We start from the raw sequence: 22,382 nt of genomic DNA on the forward strand, positions 1-22,382 counted from the left end.
AATAGATTTCCCAGAGTAGCCCACGAGACACAAGAAAGCCCTCAACACCATCACTGTTTTTGGCGTGAGGGCTTGTTTGGTCACTCACACCTTCTAGACTGGGTGTAGGCCATCCCAATCAACACGATACCCCAGGGTCGTGACTTCCTTGGTGCAGGAAACACACGTTCCCCTCTGGAGCTGGACACCTGTCTCAGAAAACTGGCAGAGGACTTCCTCCAGGTTACGGGCGTAACCAAGTAGACTGTCACCCACGGTACCCCTATGAGGATGTTCTCCATGACACGCTGGAAAATTGTACAATGACACTCCGAATGACAACATTGTACATTCATAGAGGCCCGTGTCGCCATTAATGGTCACATAACATCGGGAATCAGCGCCCAGCTCCAGCTGGAGATTAACATGACTCATACCAAACTTAGAAGAAGAATGTCCCCCTGTTAACTTTGCGTAAGGTCTTCTATTTGCAGCATTGGATACCTGTCCAGACGGGAGGCATTGTTTACTATCAACTGATAGTCCCCACACAGGCAGAAGACATTGTCTGGTTTCAGCGACAGGACTACAGGCGATGCCCAATCAGTTAACTGCACTGGCCTGATGATACTGAGGCTCTCCAATTGGCCTAGCTTGTCCTCTACCTTCATTAATAACGTAGAGGGAACTTGATGGGCCCTGAAGTACTTAGTTTGAGCCTCAGGGTCAAGAAGTACCTTGGCCACGGCCTCCTTTATTTTGCCCAAACCCTCTTGAAGAACCTCCGGGTACTTCCCAAGAACTCTTTATCGCTCACCAGTGCCCACCTGGAAGATCCGCTGCCAATCCAGCCGCAGTCTCTGTAGCTAATCCCAGCCCAACAGACTTGGGCTGGAGCCTCGTACTACTATCAGAGGTTCTCCCATATTTATTAACAGTCTTGCTTTGAAATGCCTGCTATCGCTCGGGGTTCTCCCATATAAGTTAACAGTCTTACTTTGGTGTTCCGCAAAGTCAATTGCTACATTCCAGTCCTGATTTTTTCAAAAGTCTGCCTCCCAATAACCAAGACCATGGTCCCCGTGTCTAGCTCTATGTTCACCTGGACAGTAATTTTGATCAGGGTAGCCTGTGGCGCGGCAATGCAATTTAATTGCATGCACAGTCTTCGTCAGGCTGTTCAAAGTGGAGGGTTCTGGCCCTGGGCTGACATCTCCCTCGGGTAGGGCGTGGGTCTGCTGGCTGCGGTTTCACCGGCCACAAGTGCTGTACCACCATGGTCTTTCCTCCACTGAGTCTGGTTGCGGTGGCCTTTGGCCAACTGGCCTGGTCCCGATGGTGTTCGGGCCAGGGTGGGGTTCCAGATGTCTCACTCCTGGGGGATGTTGTTCATCTGAATTGGGGGTGGGGAGGTGGGGGGGGGGTGGGGGGATGGGGGGGTGGGGGGGGGGGGTGGGGGGCATTCTACGCTACTTACCTCCACCCCGACATCCCCTGGAGCACCTAGATTCCCTTCTCTGCACTCTCCCACGAGAGGGAGTCTCAAACGTAGAGCTTCTGGCTCAGAGGTAGAGACGCGACCCACTTCATTACCAGACCTAGAGGGAACTTTACTCTGTATCTAAACGGTGCTGGATCTGCCCTGGGAGTGTTTGATATTAGTACCTTCCAGATCAGGAGTGGGAAACATGTGGCTCAGGAGCCACATGCGGCCTTTTGGGCGCAGCCCACAGGACATTTTGTTGACTGTTGCCCATGCACAGGGTTGCCACATTCTGCTGATTTCCATCTGTGTAGCTTTTTTTCTGAACAGTCTGACTGAAGTAATACTCACATCAAGCGAGGGACTGTGAGAGCCGTGCGTTCCCTCTGCGTCCAAAGTCTAAATATTTGTTTTGTTTTTACCATTTGAAGTTGATGATAGATCCATTAATATATAAATCATTGGGGCGGCATGTGGCGCAGTGGATAGCACTGTGACTGCGGCGCAGAGGACCTGGGTACGAATCCCGGCCTTGGGTCACTGTCCGTGTGGAGTTTGCACGCTCTCCCCATGTCTGCGTGGGTTTCACCCCCACAACCCAAGATATGCAGGTTAGGTGGATTGGCCACGCTAAATTGCTCCTTAATTGGAAAAAAATAAATAATTGGGTACTCTAAATTTATTTAAAAAAAGAAAAAGAATATATAAATCATTAAGCATTTTCTGTAACTTTGTTTCAATTATTCGGAAAGTATTAAATGTATTTGAAATTAAATGAAATGAAATTTCAATCTTTCAATCTTGATATTTAATCTTATTCATGATCTTATGGCCCGTTCAGATGGGGAGGGCTATTCATGCTGCCCACTCACTACCCTCGGTTGCCCATTGTGTTCTTTTTGCAACAATTTAGAGTACCTAATTCTTTTTTTTCAATCAAGAGGCAATTTAGCGTGGCCAATTCACCTACCCTGCACATCTTTTTGGGTTGTGGGGATGAAACCCACAGAAACATGGGGAGAATGTGCAAACTCCAAACTAATGATGACCCGGGGCCGGGATTGAACCCGGATCCTCAGCCCCATGAGGCAGCAGTGCTGACCACTGTGCCACCGTGCACCCTTGCCCATCATGTTCTATGATGTGGAGATGCCGCGTTGGACGGGGGGTGAGCACAGTGAGAAGTCTTACAACACCAGGTTAAAGTCCAACAGGTTTGTTTCAAATCACCAGCTTTCGGAGCACTGCTCCTTCCTCAGTGAATTAAGAGATAGGTTCCAGAAACATACATATAGACAACGTCAAAGATGCAAGACAATACTTTGAATACATGCATTTGCAGGTAATTAAGCCTTTACAGATCCAGAGAGAGGGGTAATCCCAGGTTAAAGAGGTGTGAATTGTCTGTCCTCACCCCAGTCCAACGCTGGCATCTCCACATCATGAGAAAGTATAGGTGCTGCTGTACCTTTCATAGAATAGAATTTACAGTGCAGAAGGAGGCCATTTGGCCCATCGAGTCTGCACCGGCTCTTGGAAAGAGCACCCTACCCAAGGTCAACACCTCCACCCTATCCCCATAACCCAGTAACCCCACCCAACACTAAGGGCAATTTTGGACACTAAGGGCAATTTATCATGGCCAATCCACCTAACCTGCACATCTTTGGACTGTGGGAGGAAACCGGAGCACGCGGAGGAAACCCACGCACACACGGGGAGGATGTGCAGACTCCGCACAGACAGTGACCCAAGCCGGAATCGAACCTGGGACCCTGGAGCTGTGAAGCAATTGAGCTATCCACCATGCTACCGTGCTTTCTTGGTCGTAGATCTGTAAAGACTTAATCTCAATGTGAATGGACACCCCGCAGAGTTTAAAACTAGACACAGGAGCAGGGGTTTCTGTTTTATCAGGTGAAGTCAAATGGCTAAAACAGATTGAATTGCAACCCTCATCTATCAAATTACAAGGTCCTGGTGGGGCAACTTCAAAAAGTCAAGCCAACACATGGCAAAGCATAAATTAAAGATGGAGACATTTAAACTTCTGTGTTTTTCAAAATCAAGAACTCTCTCTACTAAGTAGAAAGGCATGCCTAAAACTGAAATTAATGTATCAAATGGATGAAGTTGCTGTCCAGCAGTACATTTCAAGATGATTTTCCAAAATTGTTTTCAGGCTGAGGGTAGTTAATGGTCGAGTTTCATATCACAAACTGATGCTAAACCAATTTGCCACTTCACAGTTTAGAATGTCTCTGACCCACTGATGGACAAAGGCAAGGGGAAATTGAACAGGTGAAGTAGCAAGGGGTTATCTCACCCGTCACCATGCCAATAAAATGGTTACAGGAATGGTTGCGGTCCCAAAATCAAATGGCTCTCTAAGAATCTGCATGGATATAACTATCTGAACAAAGTGGCCATGGGATCTGCCTGATGGCCTCAGTAGATGAGGTCTCAGTGTCTAAACATGCCAAGAGTTCTTTATTTCTTTTTATTTAAAAATAAATAAATTTAGAGTACCCAATTATATGCATATTTTTAATTAAGGGCAATTTAGCGTTGCCAATCCACCTAACCAGCACATCTTTGGGTTGTGGGGATGAAACGCAAGCAGACATGGGGAGAATGTGCAAACTCCACACAGACAGTGATCCAGGGCCGGGATTCGAACCCGGGTCTTCAGCACTGTAGTCTCAGTGCCAACCACTGCACCATGTGCCGCCTGAGTGCTTAATTTATTAAATTGAAACAATGGATTTTGCCAGTTGCCTCTTTGAGACAAAGAATCCAGATTGCTGAGCACATTCACAATGCCATTCAGTGTTGTTTCATAGAAACATAGAAAATAGGAGCAGGAGGATGCCATTCAGCCCCTCAAGCATGGTCCGCCATTCATTATGATCATGGCTGATCATCCAACTCAATAGCCTGCTCCTGCCTTCCCCCCATATCCATTGACCGCTTTCGCCCCAAGTGCTATTGTAAGGGTCCTTCCGGTTCCTTCTTGTTTATTCCCTGTCTATTCCCTGTCTATTTTTTTCTCCTTTCTTTTATTGTTGCCATTACATTTTAATTCAATGAAAAGTAAGTGGTAATTGGTCACTGGATAGACACATGGATGAAAATGGAATAGTGTAGGTCAGATAGGCTTCAGATGGTTTCACAGGTCGGCGCAACATCGATGGCCGAAGGGCCCGTACTGCGCTGTAATGTTCTATGTTCTAAAAGGAAGCCATGGCCTGTTCCTTTAACAGCATGATTCAGAAGGGTGTGCTGTTTTACATGGTGTTTGGAGATTGGCTGGCTTCAGTGATGACTCAGTTTGATTGATGTGACTGGTGGCCAATGAATTGGCCCAAAAGGCTGTGCTCTGCCCGGTAACAGGCAGTGATTGGATCTGATCCCACTGGAATGTCTCAGAGCTTCAAGGGTTGAGTTTAGAACAAAAATTGAAACCTAATCTCACCATGAACGACCATGGGAGGGCAAAACAGCGTGAAGAAGAACGGAGAAGATTGGAACCTTACGCATAGGCCTATAGCCTTTGAGTTATCAATGCTGAGGCAGGGGAGTGAGTACAGGTCTGAGATCAACAGAAGGAAGGCACAATCATTGAAAAGATCTCCAGAACCAAAATTGTGCAGGATTGAGACAGACCATGGTATCATCAGGAGTAACTGCAGTGCCTTATTATCTTGGAGAGAAAATTACACTTACTTCTCAGATCCTGATGATGAAGAAGAAAGACTTCCTACCAGCTCTCCAGCTACCCCGGAGAATATCACTCAAACCGACATAAGGGAGAGTACAGAATATCCTTGATCTCAAAAGGAGATCATAATGAGATCAGGGAGATTGGCCAAGACACCTCAGGGACTAACCCTGTGAAGCCTGAGACTTCGGGGGGAGATGTAGGGGGGTGTAAATATGACAGGGATAAATACTTGGAAGGAGATTTAACTGGTTAACATCAGAAGCAAACATGATGTTAGTACTCATGACAGAGAAGTAAGAGAGATCTGGAAGAAGGGGTTGTTTCAACCTCGCGTACAGGTCCAAATGTGAAAATAGTTGCTGTAAGTAGAAAGCAAAGATTTTAAGAAACTATCAAATCAGGCAGCATACTTTTGATGAGCAGGAAATCCCCAACCCCCCCCCCCCAATCTGGATCCCAACCACATAACAGAGCAGGAATACGTGATATCTGCAGGTACACTTGACACATTCCGCAACTAATGGGCACCAGAGTTACTGAAGTGACTTGTCCACATGGAAACAAAGTGTTTAAACTTATATGACTTTCATAACATTTTATGTAACTTTCGTAACATATGCGGTTTTCATTGGTGGTACAGTGGCAGAATTCTCGCCTGCCACGCGGGAGGCCCTAGTTCGATTCCCAGCCAACGCAAGGCAATTTCTTTTTAGGGTGGCACAGTGATGCACTGGTCAGCACTGCTGCCCCACATTGCCGAGGACCCGGGTTCAATCCCAGCCTTGGGTCACTGTCCATGTGAGTTTGCATATTCTCCCCGTGCCTGCATGGGTCTCACCCCCACAACTCAAAGGTGCACAGGTAGATGAATTGGCCATGCTTAGAAGTTGCCTTAAAGGGCGGCACAATGGTTAGCATTGCTGCATCACAGTGCCAGGGATCCGGGTTTTCGATTCTGACCTTGGGTGACCATGTAGAGTTTGCACGTTCTCCCCGTGTCTGCGTGGGTTTCCTCCGGATGCTCCGGTTTCCTCCCACAGTCCAAAGATGTACAGGTCAGGTGGTAAATTGCCCCTAGTTTGGATTAGCATAGAATTTACAGTGCAGGAGGCCATTTGGCCCATCGAATCTGCATCTTGGAAAGAGCAGCCTACTTAAGCCCACGCTTCCACCCTACCCCCATAACCCAGTAACCCCATCTAACCTTTCGGACAATAATAATGGGGGTTGTTGGGTTACTGGTATAGGGTGGATACGTGGGCTTGAGTAGGGTGATCATTGCTCGTCACAACATCGAGGGCCGAAGGGCCTGTTCTGTGCTGTACTGTTCTAATTCTAATAATAATCTCTTATTGTCACAAGTAGACTTCAAGGAAGTTACTGTGAAAAGCCCCTTGTCACCACATTCCGGCGCCTGTTCGGGGACGCCGGTGCGGGAATTGATCCTGCGCTGCTGGCATTGTTCTGCATTGGAAGCCAGCTGTTTAGCCCACTGTGCTAAACCAGCTCCTAAGGGGGCAATTAAAAAAAAACATTTTGTTGCTAATTAGTGGCGTGAACCATCCTAAATTGTGACCAAGGCCAATCACTAAACAATGTTTTTTTTGCGGAAAGCTGTGGGATCAGCGGGGCGCTGGGCCTGGGCACATGGCCTTCTGCTTTTCCCGCGCTCATTTGGAGGGGAGGAGGAGGAGGAGGAGGGGGAGGGGGCAGGGGGAGAAGGAGAGGCCAGGGGGAGAGGGAGAGGGAGAAGGAGAGGCCAGGGGGAGGGGGAGAGGGAGAGGGAGAGGCCAGGGGGAGAGGGGGAAGCCAGGGGGAGAGGGAGAGGCCAAGGGGCGTGGCCCGGCCCGGCCGCGCGCGCAACGTCCGACGTCCTCCAGCCGGCGCGCTGACGTCAGACACGTAGGTGACGAGGGGACGCAAAGGTGGGTCCGTTTAGTTGGGCAAGAGAGTCTGGAAGAGAGAGAGAGAGAGAGAGAAAGAAAGTGAGTGAAGAAGAGAAGAGAGGAAAAGGCAGGAGGAGGAGGAGGAGGAGGAGGAGGAGAGGGAAGAGGAGAGGAGAGGAGAGGCTGCACGCAGCTGAGGGAGATGGAGAGGAACAGCAACAGGACGGTGGTGGTCACAGGTAAGCTGAGATGTTGCTGATTTGTATCCACTGCACTTTGTTACAGTAACTCGGCGCTGGCTACACTGGAGGCAGCGACACTCTTGTGAATCAGCCTGAGGGAACTCCCAGCTGCAGTGCCTTACATTGCAATAACTTTACCGAGACAGAGGAGGAGGGTGATCCCCCCCTCACTCTCCTTTGTGTACTTGCTGTTTGTTGCACTTCCAACAATCTTTGGCTTGTCTTCATGTTTCTCTGCAAACTTCAGAATGCTTCTTTTTTTTTCAAATGTTGCTGCGTGTGCAAACTTTTTTCATTCAGCACGACTTTTAAATTCTAGCACGTTGAACTCTAAACACCTGTTGATAATTAAGCAAGTTGGAGAAAATGGTGTTAAGTTACAAAATAAACATGTAGCAGTTTTTGTCAACAGTAGCAAAGTTTGAAAGTGATACATTGCTCCGATGGCTCTTACTGTTACTATAGATTCCTGCACAAGGTAGAATTGGACTAATGTGAAAGGGACCCAGATAGTTTGTTTTATATTAAAAGAAAGACTTGAGGCAAGCCAGAGAGGGGACTGTTTTTTTTTGCAGTGTTGGGCACAGTAGGGGAGCCATTATGTTAACTCTGCTGTGCTGCATGTGATACAGAGCTGCACTAGACAAAGAAAGGGACAAGGGAGTTGGTCAGACAGGAGCAGAGACTGGGCCAGACAGTAAAATTAGGCAGAGGAGACCAAGCATGAAAGGCTTGGGATTGTTGAGTGTCTGCCGGAGAAGTGACATGACTTGGGAGTGTTGTGACGACTTGCCTGACTGTGAATAGTTGAGGCCTTTCAACTAGTTGAAGAAAATGGAATGAGGCTGGAAGGAAGGTAGGAATCAGACAGACAAACAAAGTAGAGATTAATGTTTTTATTAAGTCTAAATTTCGAGATCATAAGTAGCTTCAAGAATTATAAAAAAAACATTTCTGCACAAATGGCAGGCATTTTCAAGTTCAGGACTTTGTACCTGAAGTGAAATCTTTGAGGCTGTGATGTTTGAGGAATACAGATTTCTCAGTTTCAGCTCCTGTTTTGCTTGATTTAGCAAAGTTCTGGACTATTTTGAGGAAAGGCAAGCAATGGGAGACAGTGGAAGGGGGAAATCCAAGTGATGAAAAGCGAAAGGGCAATTGTCGTTTTTATAATTTGACTTCTATTGCCTCTTTGTGGGAATAATGGCATTGATGTGGCATTATCTTTATACAGCCTGCTAACCGTAATAAAGACTAGATAGATTTGCACAGCGCCTTTCATGACCTCTGAATGACCCAAAATGCTTTGCAGCCGGTGAAGTTTTTTTTGGGAAGTGATGTCACATGTTACCATGTAGAAAATATGGCAGCCAACTTATACAGCAATATGATAATCCGATCAATTTTTATAGTTTAATCAGTTGTGTTGGTGTTCAGTGTTTGGAGTTATGCTATGAACCCATGAATTAGGTGGAGGGAAATCAGTCAGGCATGTTGCACATGATTGCTAGCCACCTGAGAGCATTTACCTGTGTGAATTACAGGGATCTGCTCAACTAATGTTCAGGAACCTCATCACTGTTTTAGGAGAAAGAGAGGGTCAGTCAGCCTCTTGGCGCTGTTCTACTACTCCGTTTGATTGCAACTGATTTGTATCTAGACTTCTATGGACCCACATAACTCTTAATATCCTTGCATCTTGCCCAAAGGATGTTTGTAGAGGGCAGCACAGTGGGTTAGCACTGCAGCCTCATGGCGCCAAGGTCCCAGGTTTGATCCCGGCTCTGGGTCACTGTCCGTGTGGAGTTGCACATCTTCCCGTGTTTGCGTGGGTTTCACCCCCACACCCCAAAGATGTGCAGGCTGGGTGGATTGGCCGCAGTTGCCCCTTAATTGGAAAAACAAATTGGGTACACTAAATTTAAAGAAAAAAGAACATTTGTAGAGGTGGATTCCAGTTTGTGCGGACAGCAGGGGAGACAAAACGCCTCCCAACTGTCCTTGGTATGTCCCTGGTTAATAACTGATGGGTGTTGTTGAGTGATGGAGCAATAGAACATAGAACAGCACAGAACAGGCCCTTCGGCCCTCGATGTTGTGCCGAGCCATGATCACCCCACTCAAACCCACGTATCCACCCTATACCCGTAACCCAACAACCCCCCCCCAACCTTACTTTTTAGGATGCTACGGGCAATTTAGCATGGCCAATCCACCTAGCCCGCTTTGGACTGTGGGAGGAAACCGGAGAACCCGGAGGAAACCCACACACACACGGGGAGGACGTGTAGACTCCGCACAGACAGTGACCCAGCCGGGAATCGAACCTGGGACCATGGAGCTGTGAAGCATTTATGCTAACCACCATGCTACCGTGCTGCTGGTTTTCACACAGCACCCCCTCCCCCTGAAATTTTGATTTGTACATTCTTTAGGTGAAAGTTTTAACACCACTTCCACTTGCAGCGCCTTCAATGCAGCAGTATGTCCTGGAGCTTTTGACAGGATTATTAGCAAGTAAAATTTGACAAGTAAGTAAAATTTGACAAGTAATGAGAGATATGGGCAGATGTCTAAAAATTTGGTCCAAGTGGCAGGTTTTAAGGGGTACCTGAAGGGAAGGGGGATGGGGGGGGGGGGGAAGGGGAGGTGAGGTACAGAAGCAAAGATTTATGGAGGGAATAGCAGAGCTTGGGGCTCGGGAACTGATGGTGCGGTGATTTAAATGGAGGATGTGCAGGAGGCCAGAGTTGGAGGGGTGCAGAGATCTCGGGCAGTGGGATGCAGAATTGGAGGGGTGGTGCAATGGAACTATTTGAAAACAAGGCTGAAAACTGTAATCCAAACACTGATGCTCTGGAGCTAATGTAGGTCAGTGGGCACAGCAGTGATGGGTGAGAGGAACTTGGTGCGAGTAATGATGTGACAGGAAGGGAAATTTACCAATTTGTGCTGCATCTGACCTGGGAGCACTCCAGGCTGAATTTGGTTGTCTGAACTGAACAGTGTTCTATTCCTCATCACCTTGAGCAAAAGAAACCCACAATATTTAATTAACAACATCTTGTTTAATATAAGTTATTAACGGACATCAGTTCATCTGATTTGTATCTAACCTGTATGTTACTTCACATAATTTAAGATAAAATCTACAATTGGTGATGAGAAGGGAAGAGTGTGAAATTAAATTGTAACTAGTGCGTGTAACCAAATCTTTTTCACATGCTTCAAATAAATACTTGATGAGTAACTTAGTTGCAAAATTCCGTTTCTAATTGATTCTGTGGATTTGATGTAGTCTGGAGTTCCAGCAGAAACCTTTTCTTTTCCTGTGTAAACTGTCTGAACTTCAAGATTCAAACTCTCCGCACATGAAGCTGGGTCATTTTGAGTGAAGCATGGAGTGATTGTTCCCCGATATCACTGTGCCCTTTGTGATCGTAGAACGGTACAGCACAGAAGGGGCCTGTTGGCCCTTCGGAAGGAATATGGGCACTTTGTTTGGAGGACACCGATCCCGCCATGCACTAGATGTCGTATCTCTCTTTTTTTCCTTACAGCTTGGGTACACTTGTTTCTTAATGTAGTATGGCCACGAGCATGATATATTTTACTCAAAAATTTGAAATGGTGGCTAGCACGGTGGTGAAATGGATAGCATTGCTGCCTCACGGCGCGGAGGTCCCAGGTTCGATCCCGGCTCTGGGCCACTGTCCGTGTGGAGTTTGCACATTCTCCCCGTGACTGCGTGGGTTTTGCTCCCACAACCCAAAACATGTGCAGGGTAGGTGGATTGGTCACGCAAAATTGCCCTTTTATTGGAAAAAATGAACTGAGTACGCTAAATTAAAAAAAAAAAATTGAAATGGTACCAGGGCTAAAAGAAAAAGCATAGAATACAAGAGCAGTGAGATAATGATGGAGCTGTATAAAACGCTCATTAGGCCATAGCTAGAGTACTATGTGCAGTTCTGATCGCCACACTATAGGAAGGATCTGATTGCACTAGAAAGGGTGCAGAGGAGACGCACCAGAATGTTTCCTGGGCTGGGGCGCTTCAGCTATGGAGAGAGGTTGGGTAAGCTAGTGTTCTCCTTCGAGTAGAGAATGGTGCGGTTGGTGAGGGGGTGGGGGAAAGAGAGACTTGATTGAGGCCTACAAAATTATAAAGGACATGTGTAGGGTAGATGGGAAGAAACTCTTCCCCTTAGTAGAGAGGAATATAGATTCACGGTAATGGGCAGGGCGTTTAGAGGAACATTGAGGAAATTGAATTTGTCCACCGAAGAGTACAGTCGAATCCTCGGCTTAATGCCTCATTGAAAGTGGTCCCTTCAGCAGAGTGCAGCAGTCCTCAGTGCTGCACTGGAAGTGTCAGCTTGGATTATGTGCTCAAATTTCTGGATTGAGACTTGACCCTGTGCCTGAAGTCTGAAGTGAGTGTTCTACCCATTGCACCACAGTGAAGGGTTCTCAAGAGGAGGAGTGATGACATAAGAACTAGGAGCAGGAGTAGGCCATCTGGCCCCTCGAGCCTGCTCCGCCATTCAATGAGATCATGGCTGATCTTTTGTGGACTCAGCTCCACTTTCCGGCCCAAACACCATAACCCTTAATCCCTTTATTCTTCAAAAAACTATCTATCTTTACCTTAAAAACGTTTAATGAAGGAGCCTCAACTGCTTCACTGGGCAAGGAATTCCATAGATTCACAACCCTTTGGGTGAAGAAGTTCTTCCTAAACTCAGTCCTAAATCTACTTTCCCTTATTTTGAGGCTATTTCCCCTATTTCTGCTTTCACCCGCCAGTGGAAACAACCTGCCCGCATCTATCCTAACTATTCCCTTCATAATTTTAAATGTTTCTATAGGATACCCCCTTATCCTTCTAAATTCCAACGAGTACAGTCCCAGTCTACTCAACCTCTCCTCATAATCCAACCCCTTCAGCTCTGGGATTAACCTAGTGAATCTCCTCTGCACACCCTCCAGCGCCAGTACGTCCTTTCTCAAGTAAGGAGACCAAACCTGAACACAATACTCCAGGTGTGGCCTCACTAACACCTTATACAATTGCAACATAACCTCCCTAGTCTTAAACGCCATCCCTCTAGCAATGAAGGAGAAAATTCCATTTGCCGCCTTAATCACCTGTTGCACCTGTAAACCAACTTTCTGTGACTCATGCACTAGCACACCCAGGTCTCTCTGCACAGCAGCATGCTTTAATATTTTATCGTTTAAATAATAATCCCGTTTGCTGTTATTCCTACCAAAATTGATAACCTCACATTTGTCAACATTGTATTCCATCTGCCAGACCCTAGCCCATTCACTTAACCTATCCAAATCCCTCTGCAGACTTCCAATACGGATCCCTGAGGGACACCACTAGCTACTGATGCCAACCAGAGAAACGCCCATTAATCCCCACTCTTTGCTTTCTATTAAGTAACCAATCCTCTTTCCATGCTACTACTTTACCCTTAATGCCATGCATCTTTATCTTATGCAGCAACCTTTTGTGTGGCACCTTGTCAAAGGCTTTCTGGAAATCCAGATATACCACATCCATCGGCTCCCCGTTATCTACTGCACTGGTAATGTCCTCAAAAAATTCCACTAAATTAGTTAGGCACAACCTGCCCTTTATGAACCCATGCTGCGTCTGCCCAATGGGACAATTTCTATCCAGATGCCTCGCTATTTCTTCCTTGATGATAGATTCCAGCATCTTCCCTGCTACCGAAGTTAAGCTCACTGGCCTATAATTTCCTGCTCTCTGCCTACCTCCTTTTTAAAAAATAAATTTAGTGTACCCAATCATTTTTCCAATTAAGGGGCAATTTAGAGTGGCCAATACTCCTAGCTTGCACATTTTTGGGTTGTGGGGGCGAAACTCACGTAGACACGGGGAGAATGTGCAAACTCCGCATGGACAGTGACCCAGAGCCGGGATCGAACCTGGGACCTCAGCGCCATGATACCTCCTTTTTTAAACAGCGGTGTCACGATTGCTAATTTCCAATCCACCGGGACCACCCCAGAGTCTAGTGAATTTTGGTAAATCATCACTAGTGCATCTGCAATTTCCCTAGCCATCTCTTTTAGCACTCTGGAATGCATTCCATCAGGGCCAGGAGACTTGTCTACCTTTAGCCCCATTAGCTTGCCCATCACTACCTCCTTAGTGATAACAATCCTCTCAAGATCCTCACCTGTTGTAGCCTCATTTCTATCAGTCACTGGCATGTTATTTGTGTCTTCCACTGTGAAGACCGACCCAAAAATCCTGTTCAGTTCCTCAGCCATTTCCTCATCTCCCATTATTAAAACTCCCTTCTCATCCTCTAAAGGACTAATATTTACCGTAGCCACTCTTTTTTTTGTTTTATATATTTGTAAAAACTTTTACTGTCTGTTTTTATATTCTGAGCAAGTTTACTCTCATAATCTATCTTACTCTTTATAACTTTTTTAGTAGCTTTCTGTTGCCCCCTAAAGATTTCCCAGTCCTCTAGTCTCCCACCAATCTTTGCCACTTTGTATGCTTTTTCCTTCAATTTGATACTCTCCCTTATTTCCTTAGATATCCATGGTCGATTTTCCCTCTTTCTACCGGCCTTCCTTTTTGTTGGTATAAACCTTTGCTGAGCACTGTGAAAAATTGCTTGGAAGGTTCTCCACTGTTCCTCAACTGTTCCACCATAAAGTCTTTGCTCCCAGTCAACCTTAGCTAGTTCTTCCTTCATCCCATTGTAATCTTCTTTGTTTAAACACAAAACACTAGTATTTTATTTTACCTTCTCACTCTTTTTTTTAAAATTTAGATTACCCAATTATTTTTTCCAATTAAGGGGCAATTTAGCATGGTCAATCCACCTACTCTGCACATTTTTGGGTTGTGGGGGCGAAACCCACGCAGACACGGGGAGAATGTGCAAACTCCACACGGACAGTGACCCAGAGCCGGGATCGAACCTGGGACCTCGGCGCCGTGAGGCGGTTCTGCTAACCACTAGGCCACCGTGCTGCCCTTACCTTCTCACTCTCAATCTTTATTTTAAATTCCACCATATTGTGATCGCTCTTTCCGAGAGGATCCCTAACTATGAGATCATGAATCAATCCTGTCTCATTACACAGGACAAGATCTACGACCGCTTGTTCCCTCGTAGGTTCCGTTACATACTGTTCTAGGAAACTATCGCGGATACATTCTATAAACTCCTCCTCAAGGTTGTCTTGACTGACCAAGTTAAACCAATCGACATGTAGATTAAAATCCCCCATGATAACTGCTGTACCATTTCTACATGCATCAGTTATTTCTTTGTTTATTGCCTGCCCCACCACAACGTTACTATTTGGTGGCCTGTAGATTACTCCTATCAGTGACTTTTTCGCCTTACTAGTCCTGATTTCCACCCAAATGGATTCAACCTCATCCTCCATAGCACCGATGTCATCCCTTGTTATTGGCCGGATGTCATCCTTAAATAACAGAGCTACACCACCTCCCTTACCATCCACTCTGTCCTTCCGAATAGTTTGATACCCTCGGATATTTAACTCCCAGTCGTGACCATCCTTTAACCATGTTTCAGTAATGGCCACTAAATCATAGTCATTCACGATGATTTGCGCCATCAACTCATTTACTTTATTCCGAATACTACGAGCATTCAGGTAAAGTACACTTATGTTGGTTTTTTTACCTCTGTTTTGAATCTTAACATCTCCAGTTTTATTCCTTTTAGTATTACTGGTCCTATTCACTGAGCTCCCCTCAGTCACTGTACCTTGTACTGTCGCCCTTTTTGAATTTTCGCTATGTCTTCTCTACCTTGCACTTTCCCCCTTACTTCCTTTTTGCTTCTGTCCCTGTTTTACTACCTTCCAACTTCCTGCATCGGTTCCCATCCCCCTGCCACATTAGTTTAAACCCGCCCCAACAGCTCTAGCAAACCACCCCCCCCCCCCATGGACATCAGTTCCAATCCTGCCTAGGTGCAGACCGTCCAGTTTGTACTGGTAACACCTCCCCCAGAACCGGTCCCAATGCCCCAGGAATTTGAATCCCTCCCTCTTGCACCAAGTCTCGAGCCACGCATTCATCCTATCTATCCTGACATTCCTACTCTGACTAGCTCGTGGCACTGGCAGCAATCCTGAGATTACTACCTTTGAGGTCCTACTTTTAAGTTTAACTCCTAACTCCCTGAATTCAGCTTGTCGGACCTCATCCCGTTTTTTACCTATATCGTTGGTGCCTATGTGCACCACGACAGCTGGCTGTTCACCCTCCCCCCCCCAAATGTCCTGCAGCCGCTCCGAGACATCCTTGACCCTTGCACCAGGGAGGCAACATACCATCCTGGAGTCTCGATTGCGTCCACAGAACCACCTGTCTATTCCCCTTACGATCAAGTCCCCTATCACTATAGCCCTACCATTTTTCTTCCTGCCCTGCTGTGCAGCAGAGCCAGCCACGGTGCCATGAACCTGGCTGCTGCTGCCTTCCCCTGGTGAGCCATTTCCCCCAACAGTATCCAAAGTGGTATATCTGTTTTGCAGGGAGATGACCGCAGGGGACACCTGCACTGCCTTCCTACTTTTGCTCTGTCTTTTGGTCACCCATTTTCTATCTCCCTCAGTAACTTTCACCTGCGGTGTGACCAACTTGATAAACGTGCTATCCACGACCTCCTCAACATCGCGGATGCTCCAAAGTGAGTCCATCCGCAGCTCCAGAGTCGTCAAGCGGTATAACAGGAGATGCAACTGAACACACTTCCTGCATGTGAAAGAGCCAGGGACAGTGGACGTGTCCCTGAGCTCCCACATCGCACACGAGGAGCATGACGACATGGCTGAAGTCAGTGGGACGTCCTTGAGGGTCTAATTACCCTGCTCCTGTTCCTGTGTTCATTCATTCTCTTTCTAAATAGTTTTTATTTCTTCTCCCGGTTCAGAATGCTTTGTTGTCCGACTACAAGACCCTTCAGTGTCAAGAGTGTGATTGGAGTGCCAATGAACTTTTTTTTAGCTGCCTGTGCAATGGGGAGGATATTATCGCAGAAAACCCAATTTTATTTCCAATCTTTCTGTAGCTTAAGAGGCACAGTTAATTTTATCTGCATCCAAACTGGCTGTGTGAGTTCTACTGTGTATCATTGAAGCAACAGTGGGCTAGTCATAGACTAGTCATGAATAGTTGTGCATTTAACTCCTAAACAGCGGAGGTAGATTATTTGTTGGACCTTAAAATTGCAAAATGAGCATATCTGACATTACTGCACAAATCTGGAGCTACTAACCTGAGATGAAGGCCAGAGAAAGCTCATGTGGGACATAAATGTTAATGTAGATCTGTTGGGTTGAATGGCCGTTTCTATGCTCTACGTTCTACTTAACTTGGACTGCTCTGTCCCTCCCCCACATTTGTGCTAAGTATTATGATCTACGTTCTACTTAACTTGGACTGCTCTGTCCCTCCCTCCATGCAGTGATGATGATCCTTTCCATTGAGGTATTATGGACAGGCTGTCCTGAGAAGGAATCATATCCTCCTGAAATGGGAGTAATATCCTTCTGAACCTAGTGTTTACACTGGACTTGCCCTCGAAAGCAAGTGAAATCAGCAACTGTTCAGCACTATCCCATTGGTAAGTGTTGACAGAATTTTATCATGATTATCTTACACGTGACACTGTTCACACCAATGAAAGAACACTGTGACCACCTACAGTTTGGCCTAGAAATCCCAGGATGGTGCTGAAGTGATTGGCTGGATTGTGCCAGGAACAAATCTCCTTAACAGTGAAGTGTTATTCCATTGGTTGAAGCACCACAGTGCTATAATACTTAGTCATGGATAACCGCAGCTCACAGACCGATATTTTGTCCTCCAGCTCAGTGTATGAGATGTTGCAATAAACCCAACAGTGTTCCCATGATTCTTAGTTTTCCTCAGATCAACATCGCCAAAGCAGACTGTCTAGTCATTTACCACTTTGTTTTTGTGGGATTGACTGCCAGACCTCCCACAACATTAATTTTCAAACCCAGGATCGAGACCTGTGGGTGGGTCGCATGTGGGTTTAGGAGGGTCGCGGGCCCATGCATCATGGCGTTCCCAATCACGGGGCCATCGGCCATGCGTTCCCGATTGCGGGGAGTAGTGCCCTGTGGTACAACTGGATTTTACTAATGTCGGCCGCAACCGGCTTTCAGAATGTCGGCAATTCCGCACCTGTGGGCAAACCCGGAACCCAGCGGGACAGAACGTCTCCTCACATCAGCGCATTGATCCAGGAGCAGATTTTTTTTTTCCGAATCGTTGAATCACTCCTGTCTGGAGTGGCGGCAGAAAGCAGGTCATGCACTCTGTATCCTACCGTCACTTGCTCTGGGAGTGAGAGAGATTACTCCATTTTGTTGCTGTCAGCAGCCCTGGTGAGAACTCCAGGACCTCTGGTGACCAACCCATGAAGAAGCTAAAAACAGGAACAAAGCAGCGTAAAGATGATTACTTGAGGTGTGGATTATTAATTGTTCCACTGCAAATCTGGATTCAAAGTTCATGTGTGTTGTGTGCAGGGAAGTACTGGCAAATGAAAGTTTAAAACCCTCCAAACTTCAAAGGCATTTGAAGACTAAGCATGGCGAGATTGAGGACAAACATCTTTAGTCCATCTTTCAGTGGGTGCAGTGAGAACTTAAATGATCAGCTGAAGTCATTATCAGAAATGTAACATTGAATAACAAAGCAAGTGAGATCGTGAGGACCAAGCAAACTCACTTGTCACATTAAAAGTAAGTGAAAATGGTGACTCGCGAAGGTCAGCTGGCATGGGCCGTGAAGGTTCGCCAGCGTGGGTCACGAAGGTCGCTTAATGTAGGTCCCAAAGCATAGCCGGGTGGTAAAAATGGGCCCCAGGCAAAATTGGAAAACACTGTCCTACAGGACAACAGTGAAAAAAAGCCCAGTTGACAGTGAAGTACTTTGGCAAATCCTGAGGTTGTGAAAGACAATTTTATTTCATAGAACAGGAGGAGGCCATTCGGCCCATCGAGTCTGCACCGACCCACTTAGGCCCTCAATTCCACTCTATCCCTGTAACCCAATAACCCCATCTAACCTTTTTTAGACACTGAGGGCAATTTATCATGGCCAATCCATCTAACCTGCACGTCTTTGGACTGTGGGAGGAAACCGGAGCGCCCGAAGGAAACCCATGCAGACACAGGGAGAATATGCAGACTCTGCACAGACAGTGACCCAGCGGGGAATCGAACCTGGGACCCTGGTGCTGTGAAGCCACAGTGCTATCCACTTGTGCTACCTTGGAATTTTTAAAAGTTGAGTTTAGATTGCCGTCTAACGTTCTCCAGTTTTCTGCTTTTCCCATTGTTGGTGCATGCTGTTCTTTCATGATATGCAGTTTGAGCAAACTTTATTAATTCCCTATCTCTGTAACTTTCTCCATTCTTACAAACACCCCTGAGATCTCGGCACTCCTCCAATTTTGGCTTCCTGCGCATACATTATTTTCATCGCTCTGCCAATGACCGACATGCCTTCAGCTGCCAAGCCCCTAAACTCCAGGATTCTGTACACCCCAAACCCCAGCCTCTCCTGTAATTCACTTCTTAAAGGCTGTCTCTTTGACCTATCTTTTGTTCACCTGTCCTAATATCTCCATGTGTGTCTGTAAAACTTGGTTTTGATTATGCTCCTACGAAATAGTTTGGGCTGTATTACTATGTTAAAAGCACTATATAATTGCGAGTTAACAAGGACAAATGTTTAATTATAATAGTCACAGCTTCTGAAATCAGTCGGCATTAATCATTCTCTACCCTTCAGTTTGTTTTGATGTCTTTCTAGAGCGTGTTTAGCTCAGTTGGCTGGATGGCTGGTTCCTGTTGAGGAGAGAGGTCAACAGCGCAGGTTCAATTCCCGTATCAGCTGAGGTGATTTGTGAAGGCCCCGCTTTCTCAACCTTGCCCCTCGCCTGAAGCGTGGTGACCCTTGGGTTAAATCCTCTGTGACTGTGGCAACATTTTATATAAAATGAGGAGCCACGTGCCTTGAACTGGCAGAGGGAGATATTAGTGGTGAAATGCGGTGCATTAGTGTTGTACTGAATGTTGTTTTCACAAAGATATTAACCTGTTCAAACAACTAGAATGAAGTCTGGTGTTCATCTGTCAGCCTGCAAATACAGACTTAAAACGTTTTGACCTATTAAAAAAGCCAATCATCATAATAATAATAATCTTTATTATTGTCGCAAGTAGGCTTACATTAATACTGCAATAAAGTCACCGTGAAAAGCCCCTAGTCACCACACTCTAGCTCCTAGGACTTGGCTCTCCACTCTGCAACTGGATCCTTGACTTTCTGACTAACAGACCACAATCAGTAAGAATGAACACCAACACCACCTCCACAATAGTCCTCAATACCGGTGCCCCGCAAGGCTGCGTACTTAGCCCCTACTCTACTCCCTGTACACACACGACTGCGTGGCAAAACTTGGTTCCAACTCCATCTACAAGTTTGCTGACGGTACGACCATAGTGGGCTGGATCTCAAATAATGACGAGTCCAAATACAGGAGGGAGATAGAGAACCTAGTGGAGTGGTGTAACGACAACAATCTCTCCCTCAATGCCAGCAAAACTAAAGAGCTGGTCATTGACTTCAGGAAGCAAAGTACTGTACACACCCCTGTCAGCATCAATGAGGTGGAGATGGTTAGCAGTTTCAAATTCCTAGGGGTGCACATCACCAAAAATCTGTCCTGGTCCACTCATGTCGACACTATCACCAAGAAAGCACAACAGTGCCTATACTTCCTCAGGAAACGAAGGAAATTTGGCATGTCCACATTAACCCTTACCAACTTTTACAGATGCACTATAGAAAGCATCCTATCGGGCTGCATCACAGCCTGGTATGGCAACTGCTCGGCCCAGGACCGCAAGGAACTTCAGAGAGTCGTGAATACCACCCAGTCCATCACACGAACCTGCCTCCCATCCATGGACTCCATCTACACCTCCCGCTGCCGGGGAAAGCGGGCAGCATAATCAAGGATCCCTCTCACCCGGCTTACTCACTTTTCCAACTTCTTCCATCGGGCAGGAGATACAGAAGTCTGAGAACACGCACGAACAGACTCAAAAACAGCTTCTTCCCCACTGTCACCAGACTCCTAAATGACCCTCTTATTGACTGACCTCATTAACACTACACCCTGTATGCTTCATCCAATGCCAATGCTTATGTAGTTATATTGTATATCTTGTGTTGCCCTATTATGTATTTTCTTGCATTTTGTTTAATTCCCTTTTCTTCCCATGTACTGAATGATCTGTTGAGCTGCTTGCAGAAAAATACTTTTCACTGTACCTTGGTACACGTGACAATAAACAAATCTAATCCAATCCAATCCTGTTTGGGTGCACTGAGAGAGCATTCAGAATGTCCGATTTACCTAACAGTCTGTCTTTCGGGACTTGTGGGAGCAAACCGGAGCGCCCAAAGGAAGCCCATGCAGACACGGAGAATGTGCAGAGTCTGCACAGACAGGTGACACCTGGGACCCTGGTTCTGTGAAGAACAGTGCTATGACATTTTAGGTTAATGACCTTTCATCTCAACGGCCATACTCAAGATACACATATTGAACATATGGTTGCCTTCATTGTCACTTAGTCAAAATCCTGTAGCTCCTTCCCTACAGCACTGTGGGAGTACCTTCACCACATAGTCTAAAGTAGTCCACAAAGGTGCCCCACCACCTCTAGTACCTAAGGCCAGTGATGCTGGAATCCCAAGGATGGCATTTTACAAAAACCTGCCCTGCCCTCGATTACAGGCCATTCGGCACATCAAATCTGCATCGTCCCTCCTCACGAGCCCACACCACCTCCCTATCCCTGTGTAAGCTAACCTATACATCTATACACTAAGGGGCAATTTAGGGAGAATGTGCAAATTTCACAGTCACCCAAGGTCGGAATTGAACCCAGGTGCTGTGAGGCAGCAGTGCTAACCACTGTGCCGCCTTGCCGCTTTCTTGAGAAACTTGGATAAACAGCTCAGGCAGAGGTTAAAAAATAAATATGGCAATCTTGAAAATGTGAAATACATGCTGGAAGTTCATTGCGAGTCTGATCGCATCTGCTAACCTGTCATTTCAGTTACTGTGCAATCCATGTCTCAAAATATGTGTAACCTGATCCTTCCTTTTGTTGTTGAGCGATGTCAGCTGTCAAGTGAAATTCCTGGCATTGAGCTGTAGTGGTTCTGATATTAGATTAGTTACCCAGAGGTCATCTATTTCCACCCCTGTATGAACACCTGTCCCTGCCTTCGCTCATCTGCTGTTGACGCCCGCAACTATTTCAATCATCCCCTTGTTGACCACAATCTCCAAACTTTAGCTCGCTCAAAGGTCCACATCTTCTATCTTAGCTCTCTCCGACCCATCCCCCACAGCACTGCCCTCTACCTCCCTCATTACCTCAATTTTAAAATTCTGATATTTGTGGTCAAACCCTTGTGTGGCCTTGCCCCTCCCCATCACTGTAACCTTGTCCGACAAACCTCTGAGATCTCTGCGTGCTTTGTCTTGCCCATTGGGCATACGTTCACCTGCCTGGGCTCTTTGAAAACCCAGAAGTATTTTAAAGCCATCTTTTACCAAATTTTCAGTCTGGTGACTGCCTGGTGACATTTGGTGATGCTGCTGTTAAATGTGTTTGGATGTTTGACTAAACTTGTGTTTATATAGTGCATTCAGTAGTGTTGTGGTTTTAAATCCCACCATGGTAAATTGAGGGTATGAATTCAATAAATCTAGTCAATTTTGTGAACAGGAAAAGTGACCAAGAAACCAGATTTATGTAAAACCCATCATTTGACGTGACCGAGCAAGGCTCTCAATTACACAACTAACTGCCGGGAGCGACACAGTGGCGCAATGGTTAGCACTGCTACCTCATGGTGCCGAGGACCCGGGTTCAATCCCAGCCTGGGATCACGATCCGTG

At 46.2% G+C, this 22,382-nt stretch overlaps 1 protein-coding gene across 1 annotated transcript in view; it reads left to right on the plus strand.

Annotated features, from left to right (window-relative positions):
- Positions 1–7,110: 7,110 nt before the first annotated feature.
- The window catches only part of pgpep1 (pyroglutamyl-peptidase I), a 52,607-nt gene continuing 37,335 nt past the window's right edge, over positions 7,111–22,382 (plus strand). The window contains exon 1 of the mRNA XM_038776912.1: positions 7,111–7,311. Coding sequence (XP_038632840.1) covers positions 7,275–7,311 — 37 coding nt within the window. The 5' untranslated portion in view covers positions 7,111–7,274. The remainder of the gene's footprint in view (positions 7,312–22,382) is intronic.

Source organism: Scyliorhinus canicula, chromosome 18, assembly GCF_902713615.1.
Source record: "Scyliorhinus canicula chromosome 18, sScyCan1.1, whole genome shotgun sequence".
In the NCBI taxonomy this organism is placed as follows: domain Eukaryota; kingdom Metazoa; phylum Chordata; class Chondrichthyes; order Carcharhiniformes; family Scyliorhinidae; genus Scyliorhinus; species Scyliorhinus canicula.